The following is a 22,625-nucleotide window of genomic DNA, read 5'->3' on the forward strand; positions in this document are numbered from 1 at the left end:
TCCCGAAATGAAGGAGTGTGAAGCGATTGGACCTGGATGCAAACGGTGTTTGTCTTCATTGAGCTTTTACAGGTTGTAATGGTGCTCTTTTCTTTTTTTCCCTTCTTTGCTAATCCTCAGTGCCCTTGCTATCCTCCTTCTTTTGCCCATTATTATTATTTGTTGTTACTATTGCTGTTGACACATGTGTGGATATGTGCGGAAGCGAAGACATTTTCGACCGAACACGGTGCCTGCCTTTCTGCGCGTATCGAACTACGCTGGGCCGCTTCGTTTTTGTTTTTTTCGGGGAGACGGAAGCGATTGTTATCCTCTGTGCCGCCACGAAGCCCTCAAGAGAAACAGATAAAGTACCAACCCCCATACCAAAACACCAATTCATAGAGCAATACGCAATCTTCGTTCCATAGAACGCACGGCACATCCATAGCATAAAGTACGAACAAAGCATCTTTCTTAGTCCCCCTTTTCTGGAAGACGAAAAAGAGCGTTTCTGTTTTTGCACTGGTTTTCACTGAAGACTATCATCATCGAGGAAACGACCCACACTGACAGTGGGCACTCTAGCGACAATAGCAACTGCTGCGGCAGTTTGAGCAGTCCTGATCTACTGCGCATGATGGCCGCGTCGCCAGCCTTTCTGCAGCTGGCAAGCAGCGCCATTGAAAACGAAATTCGCACCTATTTTCCCGACACCGCGTTGTACCGGCGTCTGTGCTGGGGCGGCCTCGACGGGGGTCGCGAGTATTTACACCGTGAGTTTTCGCCGGACCCACGAACAGCTCGTAGATGGGAAGCGAAAGTAAAAGATTCCTTTTGCGGAGAAGGCGACACGAAGACAGCGTCGCTTGGGCAATGCGCACGCACATCAACGTCCCCACCGAGAGCTTGCCCGCCGCTAAAGCGGAGACGCACCAACATCGTGGAGGAGCTCCAAAAAGGTCTCCGATCGATGGACAACACTGACCCAAGTGACGGCCGCCTGCCAGGTGCACTGCTGTCGAAGAAGCAGTCCGACGTCTCGCAAGTATACCCACAATCTTCTTCCGCGCAAGCTGATTCTGCAGTGAACTCCGCCGTCACATCTGCTCCTTTCGCGGTGACGTGCCAGCGCTGCACCTCACGTGTCACTTCCACCTATCCATGTCATGTAATGAAAGGCTACGTGGTACTGTGGGCAGAATCCGTTGTGGAGGTGAGCTGCGTGCCGAAGCAGCATCGTTTTTTTGACTCCGAAGCGGGTCCAATGCAGCCGTTATCGGCATCAGAAACGGCAGCAACAGCTGTCACGGGGGAAAGCGGAAAGTACGTCATAAAATGGGGAAAGCCCGCGGGCAGCGCAGTGAGTTCTCTCCTTTTTCTTGGTTTGCGCCCTCTTCTGCGTCGGCGCACATACACTGTCGCATCAGCTCCACGCTGTGTGAGTGCCTTCGCCGCTGAAGTTGAAAGAGAGGACGTGAACAGGTGTAAAGTGGAGAAGCGGGGAAGAACTGCTACTGCCGAGACATCGAAGCTGCCGTCGTACACCACGGGACACTTCACGCTTCACTCCCTGCACATTGCCAACGACGACGCCGTCACACACGTGCGTCCGGCCTCGTTTGCTCTCCAGTCTGTCTTGCAGCCCGGCCTGCCAACGGCGCTGGAGTGCTACCCGCGCCACATGATTCATTTCGGCCTGTTGTGCTTCGCGGCGTGGCGCGCAACACCCGATATGTGGCGTACTTTGATGGAGGGCCGAAACGAAGGTGAGGAAAGCACGGCGACAGACCCCAACGGTCGAACAGATAAGAGAATCGGGAAGCCGTTTTTTTGGGAGAGTTTAGTGCCGCACTCCGCAGACGACGCCGTTCTCATTCTTGGGCTTGGTGGCAATGTGCTGGGCGCGTGCCTGGACGCGGTGCTGCCGTCTGTCGTGCCGTTGCACACCGTAGAAGTGGAACCCGCCGTTCTGCAGGCGTGCGAGGAGCACCACCAGTTTCCCCCGTGCGGTGCCTCTTCCAGCCCAGTGAACGGTGGCAAAAGGTCGACAACTGGCTTAAAAGGTACCGGTTCGAAGGGAGCAGCAACAGCAACCTCGGAAAGGATGCGACCACAGCGTGTTCTTATGACGTCGCCGAACATGTGGCGCGAGATGGTTGACCAGATCGATAAGGAGAGCGGATCCTCGCTTGTCTTCGCCTCGCTTCGTCAAGGCAACAGAATTCCAAATTGTACGAACGCTTTGGGTGACGCCGCAAACCAAAGCTGGGATATAGAACAGGCAGTTCCGGGTGAAGGAGTGACCTCTTCAACATGTGCGAAAGCAACCGCTTCGGGCAACGCGAGTCCTCCGGCGCTGGTACGACGTTCTGCGTCGCCTTGCACGGAGCATCATGGTGAATACCTCTGCTTCCTGCAAGATGCCTACGCCTTTCTTCGTCAGGCCCCACACGTCAGCGCATCCCGAGAGCGTCCCAAAGCTCCTCTCTCGACGCCGTCTGGCGCGCCGCGCAACTCCTCAAAGAAAGGCATGAAGCGAAACGCTGCTGCAACCCGAACCGGCCCTTCACGTGTTTCATCCTTCTCTTTTCTGAAGGCGGCAGCACAGAAGAAAGCAAAAGAATTACTGAATGGTGAGCTGCGGAGCAACTCAGGTGCTCAAATTTCCGTCCCTGCTGTGGCTTGCTGCACACCGGTGCAGTACAGCATGATCTTTCTCGACTGTTACGACCCCGATCGAGAGCACATGATGCACGAGGGCGGGCTTATCGATTTATGCGCACGGCGGCTGCGACCAGGAGGCGTGCTGCTCGTGAACGCACACGTGCTGCCTACTGCCGCGAACCTGGAGCGTGATTTCCTGACGCGCGGCTTTGCGACGGTGCAGGCGCTACGCGTGTCTGGATGCACGCAAACAGTGGTGGTGTGTGTAACGCCAGACGCCGAAATGGACCAAAAAGGTGGCAAAACCCAAAGGGAAGAGAAGTGTGCTCGCTTTACGATGCATCAGCTACAGCAGCTAGCGCACCAGCTGAACGCGTTGTGTGTCGGCTCACCGCCCCCTTGGCAACACGCGACTAGACAAGCTGCAGCAACGCCTTCACATGGGCTGCTGAGGTCTGGCTTTCTGCTGGATGCGTCTTGGCTCAAAGCGTGCCGCCGCATGTCTGTCTCACAGGAGACAAAGAAGAAGGACGCCGAAGTCGACTTCCGTGTGTGGCAGCATTACTTTTAGTTTTTCTTCATTCAGAGACAGAGCTGATACAGTGAACTGCAATCCACGTGCATGAATGCGGCGTTGATCGCAACAGAAAACAAAAGAGGCACTAGAGACGAAAGTTTAATGGTTGGTCAGGAAAAGCCAAATAGCACAGTAGCTGCTTCTCGTGCTCTGCTGAGATGGATCAGGAAGCTCGCACCTGCTATCCGAGCTCTGCGTGTGCAGCGGCGGTGCAAGACAGAGCATGCCGTGGCGAAATGAAGTGAACTGATGGCCCCCCCCCTTTTTTTTTCTTCACCACCTCCTTGCGCTGGAATACGTGCTCAACGGTTGTCTTCTTTCCTCTTTCATCTCCTTTTTTTAAAAATGCCAATGTCCTCCAACTCTCCTCTCAGTCCCTTCGAAGTTGCTAGTCACCGGAAGTAAAATGGACGTGTACCGCCAGGCTGCGGAGATCATCAAGATTGTGCGGGAGGGCAACGGCACCGCAAAGGCGCTCTGCCTCCGCAAGGAGATGCAGAAGAAGAAGCAAACCTACGCCGTCGTGTGCGAAACGCTGCGCCATTACGAGTTGCTGGAAGACGTGCTGGAGAACGCCGAGTTCTTCAAGTACTACCCGCAGGCGAACCGTGAGTTTGCTCTGTGCATGGCCTACGACGTGGTGCTGGGCAAGGGCGTCAACACGAACAACGACAGCACCGCCCGGGCAGTGACGCAGTCGGCCTCGTTCTTGCGCGAGGCGTACTGGCAGGTCCACAAGCACCACGTCATCCCGCCGCGCAGCAACGAAAAGTGGGAGGAGCCGGAGGAGGGGGGCGGCAGCAACAGCAAGAAGAACGGCAACGATGGCGCATCGTCGTCGTCTGCAACAACAGGGTCGCTGCGACTTCCGCGCTACGCACGTGTGAACACGCTTAAGATATCCGTGGAGGAGCTTGTTAGCCGTCTGCGCCGCTCGGCAGAGGCGCGCAAGCGAGCCCGCGATGAGGGCGGCGACGAAGGTGCTGTGGCAGAACCCGCGGCGAACAAAAACGGTGAGGATACAGGCAAGCGTACGCCTCACCGTGCCTCCTCCAAGCCGCACCGCTCGCTACCGGAGTTTACGCAAGACCCCATTGTGCCCCAATTGCTTGTCTTCCCGCCTGGCACCGATCTGCACGCTCACCCCGCTGTTCGCAGTGGCCAGCTGATCTTACAAGATCGCGCCTCCTGCATTCCCGCTGCAGTGCTGCTGGATGCTGTCACGGTCGATGTGATGTGCGGCGAGGCGGAGGGAGGGGAGAAGCTGGCGGCTGCTCGCAAGCCGCCGGAGTACGTCGTAGACGCCTGCGCAGCGCCGGGCAACAAAACAACGCAACTCGCCGCGCTCGGTGCCCCCGACGTAAAGATTATGGCCACGGAACGCGATGAGCGACGTGCCGAGCTGCTGGTGAAGCGCGTTGGCACTCTCGGCGCCGCGGACTACGTCAACGTCGTCAACTCGGACTTTTTCCTGCTCTCCTCGGACGATCGCGCGGCAACGGAAGCCATCTTGCTGGACCCGAGCTGCAGCGCAAGCGGCGTCATGACGCGCGTCGATGTCGCCGTTCAGCACCACCGCACGCGCCATCCGAAAGACGAGCAGAAGGGCACCCATGATGCCGAAAAGGAGGTCGCCAAGGAGTACGACGGTGATGACGGTGATGATGCAGCTGCTGCTGCAGCTGGGAGCAGCGGTGCGATTAACCCTGAAACACAAGAGAACAACTTCTCGATGCAGGAGGAGCGTGTGGAAAAGCTGTCGCGGCTGCAACGCAAACTCCTGGCCCACTCTCTTCTCTCCTTTGACGGCTGCCGCACCGTGGTGTACTCCACCTGCTCCGTGCACGAGGCGGAGAACGAGGAGGTGGTGCGTCAGGTGCTGGATGACGAGCGCGTGCAGGCGCGTGGGTGGACGCTGAGCAACATCATGCCCAAGGAATGGAAGACGCGTGGGAAGGAGAAGCAGGGAGATAAGCATCCGCTGCGGTACACCATTCGCTGCGACCCGGTGACAGACGCCACAAACGGCTTCTACGTCGCCCGCTTTGATCGCCAGCTGAAGAGCTGAAGGGGATGATGAAGCGAAGATCGTTCTTGCAAGGTGTGGTTAAAGGTGCCTCGCCTTCCGTGCAGACTGATTGGGGTCCTGTGTGGACGTGCCCTCTCACACAACTCCAAATGGAGGAATACACACTAACGTTTAAATCCCTGAATCACGTTAAGTAAGGCTCTAACAAGTAAAAGACACCGTTAAAAAACACGAACAGCACGATTCCTTGTCCACCAAAACGACAGAACGTTTTTTTTCTTTGGATAGAAAAAAGAAAATTGCATCATCAATAATAAGAAGATGTCAGTTGAACTACGCCGCAATGACTTCTCCGTTTGGCATCGCGTTTTGACGCAGAGTGCGAGACTCATGTCCGACGTACTGGAAGACTTCAATCTGTAAGTACTGGCGAACGCATCCGATCTATGGTCAAAGGGGTTGTGAAACTCGCTTTGTTCGTCCTACCTCCTTCGCTTCCTCTTCGCCTCCCTCATTGAACTCCGTAACGGACACACGTACAAGTGGAGTATTCGTCTTTCTTTTCTGTCTTATATATCTTTTTGTTACCGCTGATTTTGAGAGCATTCACAGATATCTCTAGCCCCGTTCATTTCCAAAGCCTACGTGTGGTACGCTTCCGAAAGACACCCTGAATCAGCACTTGCATACAATATCTTGCGTGAGTCGCACAGTCTTTCGTTTCTCCTATTTCAGTGTGAGCGGGTGCGTGGGTCGCTTGGTCATCTTCCAGGTCACCGCCGTGAGTTATTTATTTATCATTCCTCCCCCCTCTCTCTCTTCTTTTGTGAAGTGTGTTCCTGCCCTGTTCTCGTCGGTTGTTGTCTACGGAGCCTGATCAGACGAAACGAGAAAAGGGAAAAAAACGCAAATGGTTCACGGTTTGTCCTCTGCGAAGGGCGTGTTGGCGCTGCTGGGTGAGCAGGACAACGTCGTTGTCCTCTTCGCCCTGAAGCGGCTGTCGGCGCTCATGGACACCTTCTGGCACGAAGTGAGCGCTGAGCTGCCCCTCATCGAGGAGCTCGCCGCGTCGGGAACCCTCGCTGACGAAACACGCCGGCTGGCCTCGCTCGTTGCCTCGCAGGTGTACTTTCACCTCGGTGACTACAGCAACTCCGTCAACCACGCTCTCGCCGCAGGTACCGCCTTCGACGCCACCACACGCTCCCTCTTCACCGACACCATTCTCAGCCGCTGCATTGACACCTACGTGGTGTTTCAGGAGACACCGGAGAGCGAGCGGGCAGAGCTGCCGCCGAAGCTGGAGGAGCTGTTCGTTTCCTTGACCAAGTCGTGGGTGATGGAGAACGAGACGGTGGCGGACCTGAAGGAGATGGTCGGCTTCACGGTGCGGGCGCGTCGCCTCGACTTTCTCGAGAAGGTTCTGCGTCAGTGCCTCGTCAAGACGCACTCGGCGGAGATTCTCAACTTTACCTTCAACGTGGCAAACATACTGCTGCAGGACATCACTTTCCGCCGTAAGGTGCTGCGCCTCCTGGCGGACCTCTACACGGATGGTCTCTCTACCATTGACTACTACTCCCTGGCGCACTGCCTCCTCTTTCTGGGGGATGTAGAGGCGACGTCGAATCTCATCTACGGTCTCTGGAAGGCGGACAACAAGACGGTCGCCTACCAGCTCGCCTTCGACCTATTCGAGTACGGTAACCAAGAGTACTTGTCGGGGGTGGTGGCGTACCTGGAGAAGCAGCTCGGCGAGAGCGAGCGCGTGCTGGCGGAGCAGCCGGCGGAGGCGAAGTCAGAGGACGATGGTGCCAAAAACTCTGCCGCGGCCGCATCCCCTGCCGATGCGGAGACGGCGAACGCATCGTCCCCGACCGTCGCCGCGGCGAAGCCGGAGACGCCGGAGCACAAGCTCATTGCCGTCCTCAGCGGCGAGTTGACGACGAACCTCAACGTCAAGTTCCTCTACTCGCGCTGCTGCGCGGACGTGCACATTCTCGCCCACATCAAGAAGATGTCCGACCCGCGCAACTCCGTCATTCACAACGCAACGGTGGTGTCGAACGCTCTCATGTACAGCGGAACGACGATGGACGGCTTCCTGCGCGACAACTTGAAGTGGCTCGGCGCGGCGCAGTACTGGTCCAAGTTCACGGCGGTGGCGAGCACCGGTGCCATCCACCGCGGTCACACCGAGGAGGCGATGCGGGTGCTGGATCAGTACCTCCCGAAAGGCTCCAGCGTGCCGACACTGCCCTACCAGGAGGCCGGTGCCCTCTACGCCCTCGGTCTCATCCACTCCCCCCTCGGCGTCACCCGCGACCGCTCAACGATCCAATACCTCGAGGAGAACTTACAGAAGTTCTCCGCGAACGTGCAGATGGTACACGGCGCCTCCCTCGGCATCGGACTCACCGCCATGGGCCTGCAGGACGAAAGCCTCTACGACGCCCTCTTCACCTGCGTCACCGGCATGGACGCCGTCGGGGCGGAGGGGGCGGCGGTCGGTGTGGGCATGTTGATGCTCGGCAGCGGCAACGATATCGTGCTGCAGAGCCTCAAGAACGTCGCGTACGAGGACAACCAGAAGGAGAAGGTGATCCGGGGAGTGTGCATGGCGATGGCCCTCATCAACCTTGGCCGCGAGGACGAGGCGCTGCCGTTGGCAGAGGAGCTGCTTGCCAGCGGTGACCCTTGGGTGCGTCTGGGCGGCTGCTTCGTGCTCGGTCTCGCCTACGCCGGCACGGAGAGCACAAAGACGATTGAGATGCTACTGAACATCACCGTGAAGGACATGTCGGACGATGTGCGGCGCACCGCGGCGACGATGATCGGCTTCTTGACCTTCAAGGACCCGAATCTCTGCCTCGACCTCATCCGCGTCCTCGTTGACAGCTACAACCCGCACGTGCGTTACGGCGTTGCGATGGCGCTTGCCGTGAGTGCGGCCGGCACCGGCAACGCTGCGGTTATTAATGTCCTGTGGGACATGAAGGAGGACATCGTCGAGTACGTGCGCCAGGGCGCGTGCATGGCGCTGGCCATGGTGATGGTGCAGCTCACCGAGAAGGAAAACCCGAAGGTGAAGGAGTTTCGCCAACTTGTGGACAAGAAGGTGGAGGACCGTAACGAGAGCCGATGCTCCAAGTTCGGCTACGTACTGGCCGCTGGTCTGCTGGACGCAGGTGGCCGCAACTGCACGTTTGCACTGCACAAGCAGCGTCACCGCCTCGACAAGGCTGTTGTGGGTGTCTTCATGTTCCTGCAGTACTGGTACTGGTACCCCTACCTGCTTATGATCACGCTGGCGATGCAGCCGACGTGCATCATCGCGCTCAACGAGTCCCTCGACCTGCCGGAGTACACCTTCAAGTCCAACGCGCCGCCCAGCACGTACGCGGTGCCCAAGTCGGTGTTGCAGGAGAAGAAGGTGAAGTCGTCCGAGGCGCCGGCAGTTGTGCTCTCCATCACGCGCAAGGAGGAGGAGCTGCGCCAGCGTCGTCACCAGAGTGCTGCGGGGGACGCCGGCACGAGTGCGTCTGCGACCGGTGGGGCAGCGGCGGGGGAGGCCGGTGAGGGCAAGGGCGCGGGGGGTGGAAAGAAGGGCGAGGAAGGCGACGCCTCTGCGGCTGCTGCGGCGGAGAAGGAGCCAAACTTTGAGCTTCTGCACAACCCGGCGCGTGTGACGGCGCACCAGTTTGCTGCCATCACGCACGACGTGGATCCGCGGTACAAGCCGATGAAGCCGCGGCCGATGGGCATCTGTCTTCTGCGGGATATGAAGCCGGAGCTGGGGGCGCAGTCGCTGGTAAAACCGGTCGTGTTGACGGACCGCGACGAGGCCTCGGTGCCGGAGCCGTTCTCATACCCGTAACGGGTAAGAGAGGGAAAAAGAAAATGTGAATCCACGAGTGGCTCTCAGCGCATTCTCTTTCTGCTCTCTTTGCGGATTTCGTCTTGCGAGGGCGTTTATTTTTCGAGCAACGCACGTCTGTTTTGCCTGTGCTGTGCTGTTCTTGTTTTTTTTCCCCTATTATGTGTGTGTGCTTCTGTCCACTCTCTTTGCACTGGGCCGTCCTCTGAGTGACAATTCTTTTTTCCAGTTTTCATTTTGTTTTTTCCCCCAGTATTCTGCAAGCCGTCGCGAGCGAACGTGCGAGTAGTAGTAGTAGTATGATGTTTTTTTGTATTCCGTATTCTCCACTTTATTGTCGTTGTTGTTCTTGCATTTTCTCTGTTATAGATGAGTGCGCATGCGTGTTGATGAAAGGGACTGTCGCTGTCGTGTGTCGAAACGAAATGAAAAGAAGATGCTTCTGAAGAGTCAGCAGAAACAGCGTTGAGAGAATAGGCCATTCTGTGCAGCTTCGGGGGCTAAGGCGGAGGATGCTGGAGCGGCATTCTTTTTTCCGTGTTTGTGTGTGTGTGTGTGTTTTGTTCCTTGTTGATGCGCGGGGTGCGATGTGACAATTTTGGCGTCAAGTCAATGTACCCGACAGACGTCAAAAACAGCAGCAAGAACAACAACAGAAAGAGTGTCGATAGTGTTGCTTCTTCTTGTGGCCTACGCTGAGAGAGGAGCTGCGTATATTGGTGCTGCGTAGTGGGGCCACGTGTAACGCTTTCTAGTTACCGAGGCAATCCATGCAGCACGCATTCACTTGCTGTGTCTTCTTCCAATCTACTCTTCTTATTGTGTGCGCGTTGTCTTTTGCGAGTGATAATCACGTCCCCATCGTGACAGCTTTGCGGGCGAGCAGTGGTTCACTTCACTATCGCCGGGAACGAGATTTATCAACTTACTGTACCAGTTCGTATCCGCACATTCACATTCGTTATTTGGATACAATGTCTCTTCATTTCAACTGGAGCCGGTTAGACGAGACGTGCGCCGAGGCGCTGCGCCAGCTCATCAACAAGCGCCTCGCCGAGGTCGTGGAACACATCAACACCAAAAACGCAGGCGGCGCTGAGGCTGCGCGTCGTAGTTCTCTATCTGCCGCCTCTCATGAATTTTCCACCGACGCAAACTACGGTACCGGTGGAAGAGGAGGAGCTGCGGCGGGCGGGAAAGCGGCCCCGCCTTCGCTCGTCAGCATTGGCAGCAGTCCCGGCAACAACAGCAACCCGACGCGTAACGGTCCTGCCTCGAATGTCAGCTCGCACGGCTCCCCTTGCGAGGGGTCCAACGGCCTGCTCGGCGCGTCAGACCTTATTTCTCCCTCTCCCTTTCTTTCGGCAATGTCACCCAACGGTGTGCAGAACTCTGGCAGTGCTGCTGTCGGGGCTGTGGCGGCCGCGAATGCTGTTAACGGTTGTGTTGCGGCCCCAGGAGAGTCACTGCCGCAGAGCAACCACATCCGCGGTGCTGCTCCGGGACTGCGCGCTGACAACAGCGGGGGCGCCTTCGGCGGACCGACGAACGATGAGGGCGGCACGTACGCCGCTCGCAGTTCTGCGGGGCATCCGAGCGCGAACAACCGCGGGGGCAATGGCGCAACCCACGCGACGACTTCTCCCAGCCCCACGAACGCGAGCGACGCCTACAACGCGGGCACTGGTGGGCCGCCTCGCGGCGCTCCCTTGTCCGGACTTAAGCGTGAGAAGGAGGGCGGCGCATCGGCGGCGGACTCACGCGGTGTGCCCCCCATTGTGTACTTGGAGCTGGGCAGCGTGGAGTGGGGGACGACGCCGCCGTTTGTGGAAATTGTCGCCTTTGACAACGCGACGGACGGTCCGCCGGGCGGCAGCAGCCGTGCACCGCAGCGTGGGTTCAATGCGATGAACAGCACGACAACGACGGCAGGCAGCCTGCAAGGCGAGGTGCGGGAGACCTCGGACGCGCTCAGCCACGACATATCCACCGACACGGCGATGGCGTTATCCACTGCGTTTGCGGGGTGCTTCGCAGCCTCTGCCCCTGCCGGTGCGAGTGCTGCGGGGGACGCAGGCGTCGACAGCAACAGCGAGAGCTCGCACGACTTCACGGTGTCGCACCCCGCTACCGGGGCCAACACGCCACACGTCGTGTCTGGTGTCGGTCACCAGGCAGGAGTCGCAAGTGTGACAGCGGGCAGCCCGTCGTGCGCCGCACCGCAGATGCAAGCGCCTGTCTCCTTATCCCAGTTCCCGTGTCAGCCGGAGGCGACGGACTCGCTGGCTTCGGTATTGGGCTGCGGCGGACTCTACATTCGCTTTCACATTACCTACGGCGGTGCGCTGCACCTCTCGCTGAACACCGCTGTGCAACACGAGCTCCGCCTCGGCGCGGTGGCGCTGCGTGTGAGTCTACCGATGATGTTCTACCTCGCCAACCTCGACCTGGATTGCTACCTGTGCCTTAATGTGAAGCACAACGTGTGCCAGATGTGGCTCGAGCACGGACCGCTCTCCTCGTCTGTGGTGAACCGACTCAGCATTGCGGCTACCTTTGGCGGCGCCAACGAAGTGGATGAGGACGGGGCCGACTACGGCGCCTCCTCGGCGGACTTTTATTCCCACTTCGGCAGCAGCAGCATCTCAGACGACGACAACGATGAGGGCGGCAACGGCGTGTACGTAAATGAGCACGAGGTTTCGCACTTCGTCCTGCACGAGCTGCGCGCTATCTTGAAGGAGACGATTGTGGCCCCGCATTGCATCACGATTCCCATCTCGTTTGACGGCTGAAGATGCTTCGTTTTCTTCTTCCTCTTTGATTCTTTTTGTTCTGCCAATGAGAGGCATATCTGTTGCTTTTGATTTCAGAACGAGGTCTGGAGACCGTCTCTATTTTTGTTCAATGTGCAAGTGCACGACCAAAGGAATGCTGCCCAAGAGGACTACATGCTTGCAATAGAGCGGTCGAACTCGCTCCAGTGAAACCGAAGAGGTCCCAACTCTTTCTTTCAAATCAGCGGTTCCCTTGTTTTCTTTCTTTCTTGTTTTCCAAGCGCATCTGTAACGGATGCCTGATGTTGTCGTTCTGCGCCGGTCTCCTGTCTCTTGCCCACTTTTCTTTCAGAAACGTGCTTGTCTGTTTGGTCGCTCTTATCTCTCTTGTTCCTGCTCTCGTCCGCTATCTTCGGTTTTTGAACGGATGTCGTTGTTTACTACTTGTGAAGATCCTCCGACCTCGTGGTTGAGTTCTGAGCTTTGTGTGTATATATATGTGTGTGTGTGTATCTGGGGATCTTTCCGAACTCCGCTAGGATCTTTCGATAACGAGCACGCACACACACCTGCGTTTGTGTGAAAACGAAAGGAAGAGAATTCTTCGAAGATTTTTCTCCTTGGCGTTTTGCGGTGCGCCGTATTTTCGCTCACGATCACTCGTGGTGCTTCATTTTTCTCTTGTACATAACTGTGATCTCTCCTGTATATATATTATATTGTTTCGTTCAACGGAAAACCACGCGTTCTACTCTTTCTGGGGGTTCTGCAGAAGAGCTGGCGAAACAGTACACACACTCCCTCAACTGCCGATCACGACAAGGGTGAATTGGTTCGCCTCAGGAGCGCTTTGAACGCAGAGAGAGACTTGCAACGCGGCACGACGATGTCCTCCCTGGCGCAACCAGCTCCAGGTGACATCACCATCGAGGACCTTAAGAAGCTGACCACGCACCCCCATGTCTCCTCCAAAAACCCAGAAGACGTCGTTGCCTCTCGCTACCTGCAACGCCTCGGCAACACCCTGGTGCGACGTACCCGCCAAGCTCTCATGGAAAGAGACACTCTGTCGAGTCCAGCGTCTTTTTCTAAGACGAGGTACGCGAGCTCCAGGCCGACAAGCGCGTTGGCCTCCTCCCTGGCCGCTATCCCCGACGTACCTCCCGCGGCACCGTACGCGCTGCAGCAACAACAGCACACCCGCGGCGAAGATGGTGCTTCCGCGACGCGGCGCTGGCGTAGTCAGGTGCCGCTGCTGAAGGATGACATGGCGGCGTCAACCAGCACCACTCCACCAGTCCTGTGCCCGTCCGAGCTGACGCCGGCACCGTTCACGAGGGCAAGCAGCGGGGTCGCCGTTCGCGCCGCGTCTTCGCCCCGACTTACACCGGATATGTCACCCCAATTTGAAGGACGCCGCGCGGCACCACAGGACGCAAAGCAGGCGAGCAAGCCGCATCGACGTCGTCTTAGCAGTCAAAGTGCCGAGCAGAGCGTAACATCGACTGGAACGAACGCGTCGGACAGATCCCGTGAGCGGATAAAGTCGTACGCGCCAGGCGGTCAGCTCAGCCACGACGATACACGTACAGCCAGTTCGACGAAGATGGGGGCGAAGCGCGCGGAACGAAGTCGCACACCAAGAGGAGGTATCGTCTCCCACTCGCAGCTGCACACTCCGGCGAGTAAATACTACGAGGGAACGACAGATGCATACAAGGAAGCGGTCTTTCGGGCAAACGCGGCGGTGAATCATGCTACTGCTCTTATGGCCTCCGGCGCACCGCCAGCACGCAAACTGCGCACAGCGGAGGAGCGTAGCGCGCTCGTCCTTGCACAGGAGCACGCAAAACTGATGTTGCTTGTTGGTCGCCGCGCTAACCTGGAGGATGAGATCGAAGACGCACTGGAACTCGCAGAGGCCTACGAGCTGGACAAGTCGCTTCGCACGCGCCGGTCGAGCACGGCGAGCACCGCCACGACCGCGACATTATCGAGGGGCGCGGCTACCCCGTTGCGTAACGCACGAACTCCGCGGAAGCGCCGTGGCAGCGAGCACAGCAAGGCAGATGTCGATGTGCAGCTCTCCATCGAGCCCGGTGCGGTGCGGCGCCGCATGCGGCAGCTTCTCTCGAACCTGTTTGGCAACGGCGTTTTCGGCAGCACAGGTGGCGGGACCACCTTGAGCAGTGACAACTTGACCCGACTGGTGCAGCAGTTACAGGCGCAGTTGGACTCCGTGGAGGGCGAGCTGGCAAACAGGTTTGAGTCAGACGAGGACGAGTTTGAAAAATCGGACACGAATTTCACGACCATGTTCGAGGGAACGAGGCGTATGCGGTCCTCCTCCACGGCGTATAACTCATCGGCGGCGATGCTGGCCGCAAGGCCGACGCTGAAACCGCTCCAGCGCCGCAAGCGAGTTCAGCAGAAGAAACAGGCCGATCTGCGTGAGGTATCGTCGAATCAGGAGCGCATGGAGTGGCTGATGGAGAGCGTCGACGCGGAGCTCTTGACCGATGTGACGGCGGAGCAGTATGCGACAGACGTGGCGGAATCGCCCTTCTCCGACCCTCTGCTACCCGCTGCCCTTCAAGACAATGCGCGAATGATGGCGGCATGTAAGTCTATTTTGCAAGCGATGCGTAACAAGTCCGACGCAGCCGACGGCGGCACAGCCCCTGCGCCAGCGTTCTCGCCTAAATCAAGAGATCTCGACACTACGGTGGATTCCGTCTTGTCGCCGTCGTACACCGGTACGGTGAGTCAGCCCAGCTTGGTGCCGTTCTCTCTCTCCGGCACCATATTGGGTGACGGCACTTCCACAATGCAGAGCGGCAGCGCGCAGGACCGCGCCAAAGGGGACTCGGATGGCGGTCTGAGCTCCCCTGTGTATGGTCTGAAGCTACTCGGCTTCATGATTGACGTCCTCGCACAGTACGAACTCGACCTAGAGGGCGAGACGGGCAATAGGCGTCGGAAGAAGCGGCCGTGTACGGCGCCGTCGAAGAGCGCGTCTTTCATGTCTCGACCGCTTCTGTACCGCGACGCCTTTTCGAAAGATGATGAGGACGACGATCTTGACAGCGGAGAAGAGGACGGTGGCAGACACGGTGGAGGCAGTGACGGCGTCAGCTCTTCCCGCTCCGCACGCGAAAGGTCCGGCGAGGTGCCTGGGCAGGCTTCGTCCGCGCCGCACGACACTGTCGGTAAACGGCAGCCAGCCTTTGTCGACAACACCGAACCACACCACCCACGCAGCAACGCCGATGGCACCGCCGCCTCTGCCTCTGCCGCTACCGGAGCAGCGGCGAGCTCGACCGGCAAGGGTGCAACGCTGCTTGGAGCGCAGCTGCGCAATCTGCGTGCTGGGCTGCTGCAGGATCTCCACGAGCTGTGCACCTTGTACGACTACATGCACCTCATTGACGAGCGTCGACGTGAGCTGGCGCAAGGCGCAGAGGAGCCGGTGAATAACGACTACGAGGCGGAGTTAGAGCGAAAGCTGGAGGAGCATCGGATACAGCAAGAGGCGGCGCAGCGTGCCCGCGATGAGGCGCAGCGACGCAAAGCGGAGGGCGCGGAGCTGGATGATTTTGGGCGGATCGGTAGTGCTGGTATGGCTCGACGCGGACAGGGGCGGCCATCGCAGGCTTCTCTGCGCTCACAATACGGTGCAGGTAGGTCGCTACCCCTTCAGGATGGTGTGCGTACTGATGCAAGCGGCAAGCCAGGCGCTTCGGCTTCATTGCTCGCGGCGGAAAGGAGGCGAGACCGAGAAGTTGGAAAGGAAACTCTTGCCGTTGAAGAGACCACTGCGCCGGATGTGGCGGAGGTAGAGACGGAGCTGATTCGCGAGTGTGTGGGGGACGGTGCGTTGTGCTACACACTTGTTGGCTTCTCTGCACCGACCTGTACCCCAGGTGTTGGCAACGCGGAGGCGGAAGACAAGCCAACGCGCGTGAAAAAGAAGAGAGGCGGCGCCGGCTCCTCCTCCGGTGCAGCGGAAAACTTCCTCCGATACGAGTTGCGTGTGCAGCGGTCGGCCGCGGCACGGCCATCTTCTACGAACGCAGGCGAAAACGTCGATCCTGCGGCGATAGTCGCCGTTGTGAGGCTCAACCCGCAGCGACTGCTAAACCTGCGGCTGGCTCCCGCTGCAGGTGCATCGTTTGTGGCCAAAAGCAAGTTTTCCCAAGTCACCGCCGCGGTGGAGTGGGGTGCTCCGCCAACGGCGCTGCTCTCGTTTGTTCCAGTGAAGCGCTACAAGGCGGCGTCGTTCGCGAAGGCCTTCGAGTTTGGCGCGAGTGTGGAGACGACGCAGGAAACAGACGACCTTCGAGAGACCTCCGTCGCGTCTATGCCCTTCACTTTTCCCTCGCCCGGCGATGTGAGGCCGCGGTCGGCCTCACTCGACAGCGGTGCGGTGCTTCCGCAGTCTGAAAGCGAAGGTTCCCTTACAAATTCCGCCGGAGAATTTCCCGCGAGGGATTCGCGGACAAAGGCCGGCGGAGAGAGCCGCAGTAAACCCGGCAGTGCTGCTGTACTTCCACGGGACACTTCCCAGGTAGACAACGAAACGATCGACAGTGCTGCGGCTGACGGGGAGACGGCGACGCGTGCCAGCGTCGTGCCCACAAAGTCGAAGGACGCGAGGAAGACGGTAGAGGGCAGAGCGACTTCATTACCCAAAAAGAAGCCCTCGGGTGACTTGTCAGCTTCTGCCAATGCTGCCATGTCGTCCTCTGCAGAGGAACTGACGAAGTCCGGCCGTCTCCCGCCTATCCAGAACCAAAAGGCACCGGCTTCTGGCAGCTCCACTCGCCCTCTAGCACCGCCAAGGACAAGCGCGGCGGAGGTGACCAGCCCAGCTGGTGTGCATCCCGTGAACGCGCCGTCGCGCACTTCTTCTTCAGCGCAACAACCGTTGCCCTCCACACCGCCAATGCAGGAGACGCCGCGACCCGTGGAGGAGTGGGGGGTTCCCCATTCCCATGCTGAAATGGAAGCGGTGGAGAAGAACGCGGTGGTGCTGACGGTGCTCTCGGGAGCAGCAGCAGAAGGAGAACAGCTCGCCCGGACGTCATCACGTCCATCGAAAGGAAGGCTGCCTACCTCCAGGGGCGGGTCTGGTGCAGCGAAGGCGGAGGGCATCGACGATGGCTCCACGGTCTCACCAGCCGAAGCACTACTGGCCATCGTTCCCGATGAGAAGAGCACGTCCGTGGGCGGCGCTACCGCAAGCGGCGTTCGCGTGGGAAGCGGGGGTGCAGGAACGGAGAAGGGCGGGAGACAGTCGAGCACCCCTTCCACTGCGGCCGCTATCGATGCGGTGGCCTCGGAATTGCTTCGTCAGGTGATGGAGGCAGAGGGAGGTGAGGGATATGCTACGGAAGAAGGTGCGAGTGCCGGCGCCACATCACCCACCGCACCGGTAAAACCAGCCGCACCTGCGTCGATTGTGGACCAAGACGCAGCGGGTCTAACTCAGAAACAGCAGAATGACGACCTGAATATGTCGGTGACCCAGAAAAGGCCTGACACACCACTTCGCGGAACTGCGGAGACGTCAGGAAAAGAAACTGGCATCCGCTCGGATATGGCGGGCTCACCGCGTGTAGGGCGGCCAAATTCCTCTCCTTTAACACGAAGGCAGGCGCCTCACGTATCACGACCGCAGACTGTTGGCGGCCGTCGACAAGCAGACGGCCGCGTTCTGGAAGGACTGCCGTCCAAATCGGCTGAACCGCCCAAAGCGGTGATCGGCATCAAGGCACCGCCGTCACTGACAATCACTTCCTCCCAGTCCCCTCCAATGCGCGCCGAGGAAGCTCATCAGTACGGCGGATGTCTCGTTCGATTAGACATCTTTCCCCAGGAGGTGGATGCGACTCGCCAAAGCGATTCCACTGCTGTGACGACAGCAGAAGACACAGCCGCACCACTCATTCCGCCGCGTACGACAACTCCCCCGACGGCAGAGCCGCCGCTTCGAGCACAGCTGTCGCGGCCGACGACTGCAACACGTCCCGTCAGTTCCCGAACTGCCGACTCGGCGCACGACCACCCGTCGACGCCCACCGCCGCCGAGAGCTTCGTCCCTTCCTTGCCACCCGTACTGGTGAAGCAAACAGCGGGCAGCTCGAAGGTGCAGGTGCTCCTTCCCCAGGAAGCCGTCACCAGCTCCCTCGGTCCAAGAGTGCGGCCGGCCACCACCTCCGGCGCAGTGCCGCCCAACCGACAGACAAGCGCACTTGAAGGTGTCACCAGCCCTCCTGACGCGACCACCACCGCTACCAACAACCTGGCAGCCACAGAGCGATCTATCGCGAAGCAGTTCTCGGTACTACCCAAGACTGGCGCTGCCGGCGAGGCGGCTGCAGATCAACGCACGGTTACGCATGTTCAGACCTTCCTGCAGGCCGTTATGACTCGCCCAGAGTCAAGGAGGACAGGTGCCGCCGGAGGAAAAAGCTTGACCGCCTTTGCTGGCGCGTCGAAACAAAGCGAGGCGTTGCAAAGCAAATCTGCTGCTGGCCGTGGAGGGGTGAGCACGCTGCGCTCCGAGGTGGAAATGCTCCAGGAAGAGGCGCGGCTGCTTTTTTTGTCGGATCCGGTCCGCTACGACGCTGTGGTTTCGGAGCTCATGCAGCAGGCTACCGAGGAACTGCAGCGTGAACTCGCACCGGACGGGCAGCGGGGAATTAGCGGCGACGCGCTTGCACCCATGTCAGTGCGCTCATCGGGTAGCGGCGCGTTGAGCTTGCCGCCGGTGCTGGTCGCCGCGCACCCGCACGGCCAAGCAGCCGGCACCTCGGATGAAGCCGAGGCCGCCCTGGGCAACCTGAGCAGTGCCATTCCACACGCTCACGTGCGATCCACACCAGGAACTACACGTCATAGCAGCAGCACTTCCTTTGTTTTCGGTGCATTCGGGACCGCCCCCTCCTCGGGCACCACACAGGGGCGGGTGCCGTCTTTTCCATCCCCGCAGACGTTCGCAGGGCGGCGCAGCACGCACGCACTCGTGGCGCAGTCCGGGTCGAACCTGAACTCTGTCGCCGCCGCGCAACGCAAGTCTTGCGCGGATGCCGTGGCGGAGGTGGAACGTATTCTCTACGAGCAAATGAAAGCAAAGCTGCTCCTTCGCGCGATTATTGAGAAAATGCAGGCCCTCTGGAGGGCGAAGCAGCGCAGTGCGGAGGAAAAGAACCGCGGACGCGTGGTGCAGCGCATGCGGGAGGTGATGGACCGTGCCCTAGCCGCTTCCTGGCCGATCGAGCGTCAACGTGTGATTCACCTTCGCAAGCTGATTTGCATCCTCGATCGGCGTGTGGGTCGCGTCCACGGTTGGCTGCCACACTACTCCGACGCGAACGTACTCATGACGACGCAGCCCAGCGCGATGGCCCGCAGCGTCCTTTCCAAAAGCGGCACAAGTGGCAGCGGCACACTTACTGCTGGGCCACTCTCGACGTGGTACCGCAAGACGCACACGGCAGATCGGGCTGGCGTGGAGGACGACAGCGCTGACGGCACGTGCGCTGACGCGTGCCCGCGTTACATGCAATACCTCCCGCAGCGCCGCATGTACCATTATGTGCGACTGGCAAAGGCACGCCGGCTGATGCCGCTGCGCCTGGTGCGTGCGGAAATCCACGAGTGCCACAGCCGCCACATTCTGCTCGGCTATGAAAGGATGCCGCTGGAGACGGAGGAGGAGGAGGCGGCGCATACGCAGGCGGGATGGCCGAAACGGGACCTCCCCCCGCACGCCCGCCTCGCGAAGCAGCGCCGTGGCGAATTTGTACCAGACCGCTACGACGACATGAAATCTCGCGGGGAACGGGAGCGCTACCGGCGACGATTGCAAGGCACGGCCGCCTTTCAGGGGGTGTCGAAGATGTTCTCTCCGCGTACGCGACAAGACGCAGAGCTACCCTACGCGTTGCATTGATCTCCTTTGTAGAAGTTTTTTCCTGTTTGATTATTTTTCTCGAGCACGCACGGTGATGTATACTCCACTGACAGCGGTGGTGCACCCAGCTTTTGCTTTTGACTCTTTTCTCCGCGTTCTTTTTTTTTTCGCTTTGTGTGTCGGTTTAGTTTCATGTACATCCTACCGTATCAATTTTTGTTTTTCACTTCATGTCTTCATTAGTTTTCTTTATTTTCCATGGAACCAATTTCACCCTGAAACACAGATCAAAAGCAAACGATGCAAACTCGTGAAGCGGCCTTTCGCACCCATTCGCAGGAGTCGTGAAACTTTCTTACGTTTCTGCCGTGAAGGAGAGCGTGAAATCCACCACTCCGCTTGGAATGTAAAACCGCACCTCAGCTTTGCCAGTTCCTCTGCGATACCCTCTCGTACAATACCGATTCCAAAGAGCGAATCAATACATTCGTAGCAACTCGTATGGGTCGGACCCTGCCTTGTGCCTGTAGCGGATTCGTTTCTATCCCTTCCCCTCCTCACTTCATTTCCCATTTTTCCTCGCTAACTGCTCTCCAACTTGCTTTTCTTCCTTCAAAGTAATAGGTTTATATATATACACCCCTTTCGATACGTTCGTTGCTCATCTTGTTTTCCCCGGTCACACGTACCCCCTCTTAGTACGTCGTGACGTGGCTTTATAGTCCTTTCCTCCGTCACTCCCCCTCCCCCCCCCAAAAAAAAAAAACCGTGCGCATTACACGAAACAACGTTGCACTTCACTTCACATCATCTTATCATCCCTTTTCTCTTTTTGTATTGTGTGTGTTCCTAGTACACGAACGTTTGATTTCATTACTATACTTAGTGTTGTTTTCTCCGTCTCCCGGTCCTTTTCTTTTGGTTGTGGTTGCTGGTGTCGTTTGGGGTACTGCTGTGTGGCTAGCTGACATTGGCGCATCACCATCCTATCACAGCGTCGAGAATCATGCCAAAGTTGGGAGAGCCATGGCTGCCACAGGGCACTGTTGCTGCTCCGGTTCCCGCCGCTGCGGCTGCCTCCACTAAGGCATCGCCGCCACCACAGGCACACCCGCCACCCAACCCTGGTGGTGCGGCGCCGAAAGGCCTGCCCCCCAACGCCGTTCTCATCAAGGTGTCTAAACCCCTCACCTCGCACCCCTCCTCCAACTTCACCTCTGCATCCTCGAGTTCGCCTGCGCTTACCCCTGCCTCTGGTTCTACCGCGAAGGAGGCGGCGGTGGGGCCGCCCACGCCAGTGCCGGTGCCGGCGCAGTCCTGGTACGGAAACCCTTTCACGCTCTCCACCAACACCCCCATGTCAGAATTTCATCGATCCATGCGCGGGAAGGTTTTTTTCTCCCCTCGTGCGGTTCCCGTGGTGGCGTCGGAGCTGCTGTCCCTGCCAGGTGAGAGACCGCCGCAGCTAACTGTGTGTGAAATCGGCAAAGACCTTCTTTACGGCGTGGGCTACCTCTATAACACACCACTCTCCGTGGAGCATCAGTGGCGCGGCCGTGTGGCGCATCTTCTGCGCGTACGCAGCAATCAGGCGCCCATCCCCAACATCGTGCGCCGGCGGGCGGAGGCCGTCGCGGCATCGCAGCAGAAGCAGCACCAGCTGCAACAACAGAAGGGTGGAGGCACCAGAGAGGTCCGGCCAAGCGAGAAGTCGAAAACACCCGCCTCGCCCTCGCCAGCACCACAAGAGGGCGGTGCAGTGGTGCCCATCGATTACGCACACACGATGGTCTACGAGCGTGGCGAGGCCGCCGTGTATGATCGGCCCTGTGACGACCTTCTCATCGGCATCAAACTCTACGTGAACGAAGAGCTCGTGGAAGACCATTACCCCATCGTGAACGCCCTCCCACAGTGCACTGCGACGCTGGCGGTCAAGGAAGCCACGCAGCACTGGAACTGCGTTCCGTTTGTACTGATGGGATACTTAAACCAACTCATGCTGGAGCCCATCTGCATCTACCACGCCTTGTCACTAAACTTTGTCGAACACTTACTGCGCGTCAAGATCCCAGCAAGTGCGGCTCCGGCGAGGGCGCCAAAGACGGCCGTTAAGGCACCAACTCCCAGTGACGCAAAGCCCGTCCCTAAAAAGAAATCTCCACCCTCTGTAGAATTGACCTTGCGGGTGGAGGTGGTGTACGGCTGCCGGGCAGAAGCCTTTTACTGCACCGACTTCATTAGCCGTGGTGCATGCACCCTGCGCATGAGGGAGTCGTCGAAGCGGGCGCTAAAGAACTACGAGGAGAAACTGCGCGCGCTGGTGCGTCTGCGACTGGCGGCACCGCAGCTCATCGCGCGTAGCAGCAGATGTGATTCGCCTCCGCCGCTACCGCCACGCAACTGCAGCGTCTGTGGCCACCCACTGCAGTACCAATGCACGGTCTGCGGAGCCGACGTGTGTGGGATGCCGATGTGCGTGGCAACCACCGTCGTCGGCTACCCACGCGCGTGCACGAAACATGCGTTGCCACTCAACAAACCGGGCTAATGTACGTCGTTAAAGAATGCCGAGGCCTTGCTCTGCGTAGCGGATCGTCTTCGTGCAGGCGCACAAGCACACACACACACACACATTCCATGCGCGCCAGCTGCGGTAGCGACGAGAGTGTAACTGTACGAAATACACAGTACGATTAGGCTGATCTCTCGTTACTATTTATTTCTTTTCTTTGAAGGAAAAGGGTCGCGAGTTGCTACGTTGCAATGCTGAAACTCCCTTACTTTCCTGTTGTTCCTCT

The 22,625-nt window shown here is 58.6% G+C and overlaps 6 protein-coding genes across 10 annotated transcripts; all 6 read left to right on the forward strand.

Moving 5' to 3' along the window:
• Positions 1-203: 203 nt before the first annotated feature.
• Positions 204-3,217, forward strand: ABB37_01627 (hypothetical protein; the record flags this gene model as incomplete). Its single annotated transcript, XM_015798205.1, has 1 exon — positions 204-3,217. Exon 1 carries the CDS (start codon positions 620-622, stop codon positions 3,215-3,217), a length of 2,598 nt encoding a protein of 865 aa, XP_015663725.1. The 5' UTR covers positions 204-619.
• A 412-nt stretch (positions 3,218-3,629) lies between these two features.
• On the forward strand, positions 3,630-5,291 carry ABB37_01628 (hypothetical protein; the record flags this gene model as incomplete). Its single annotated transcript, XM_015798206.1, has 1 exon — positions 3,630-5,291. The coding sequence occupies one exon, from the start codon at positions 3,630-3,632 to the stop codon at positions 5,289-5,291; it is 1,662 nt and encodes a 553-aa protein (XP_015663726.1).
• A 502-nt stretch (positions 5,292-5,793) lies between these two features.
• ABB37_01629 (putative proteasome regulatory non-ATP-ase subunit 2) lies at positions 5,794-9,129 on the forward strand (the record flags this gene model as incomplete). Of its 5 annotated transcripts, none has more annotated exons than XM_015798207.1 (1): positions 5,794-9,129. In XM_015798207.1, exon 1 carries the CDS (start codon positions 6,163-6,165, stop codon positions 9,127-9,129), a length of 2,967 nt encoding a protein of 988 aa, XP_015663727.1. In that variant the 5' UTR covers positions 5,794-6,162. The 5 variants fall into 5 exon arrangements, with proteins under 5 accessions (XP_015663727.1, XP_015663728.1, XP_015663729.1 ...); XM_015798208.1 differs by having other exon boundaries at positions 5,852-9,129; XM_015798209.1 differs by having other exon boundaries at positions 5,854-9,129.
• An 868-nt stretch (positions 9,130-9,997) lies between these two features.
• Positions 9,998-11,924, forward strand: ABB37_01630 (hypothetical protein; the record flags this gene model as incomplete). Its single annotated transcript, XM_015798212.1, has 1 exon — positions 9,998-11,924. Exon 1 carries the CDS (start codon positions 10,104-10,106, stop codon positions 11,922-11,924), a length of 1,821 nt encoding a protein of 606 aa, XP_015663732.1. The 5' UTR covers positions 9,998-10,103.
• An 868-nt stretch (positions 11,925-12,792) lies between these two features.
• Positions 12,793-19,863, forward strand: ABB37_01631 (hypothetical protein; the record flags this gene model as incomplete). Its single annotated transcript, XM_015798213.1, has 1 exon — positions 12,793-19,863. One exon carries the CDS (start codon positions 12,793-12,795, stop codon positions 19,861-19,863), a length of 7,071 nt encoding a protein of 2,356 aa, XP_015663733.1.
• A 577-nt stretch (positions 19,864-20,440) lies between these two features.
• On the forward strand, positions 20,441-22,375 carry ABB37_01632 (hypothetical protein; the record flags this gene model as incomplete). Its single annotated transcript, XM_015798214.1, has 1 exon — positions 20,441-22,375. Exon 1 carries the CDS (start codon positions 20,831-20,833, stop codon positions 22,373-22,375), a length of 1,545 nt encoding a protein of 514 aa, XP_015663734.1. The 5' UTR covers positions 20,441-20,830.
• Positions 22,376-22,625: the final 250 nt, after the last annotated feature.

Source organism: Leptomonas pyrrhocoris (genome assembly GCF_001293395.1).
Source record: "Leptomonas pyrrhocoris isolate H10 chromosome Unknown, whole genome shotgun sequence".
Lineage (NCBI taxonomy): Eukaryota > Euglenozoa > Kinetoplastea > Trypanosomatida > Trypanosomatidae > Leptomonas > Leptomonas pyrrhocoris.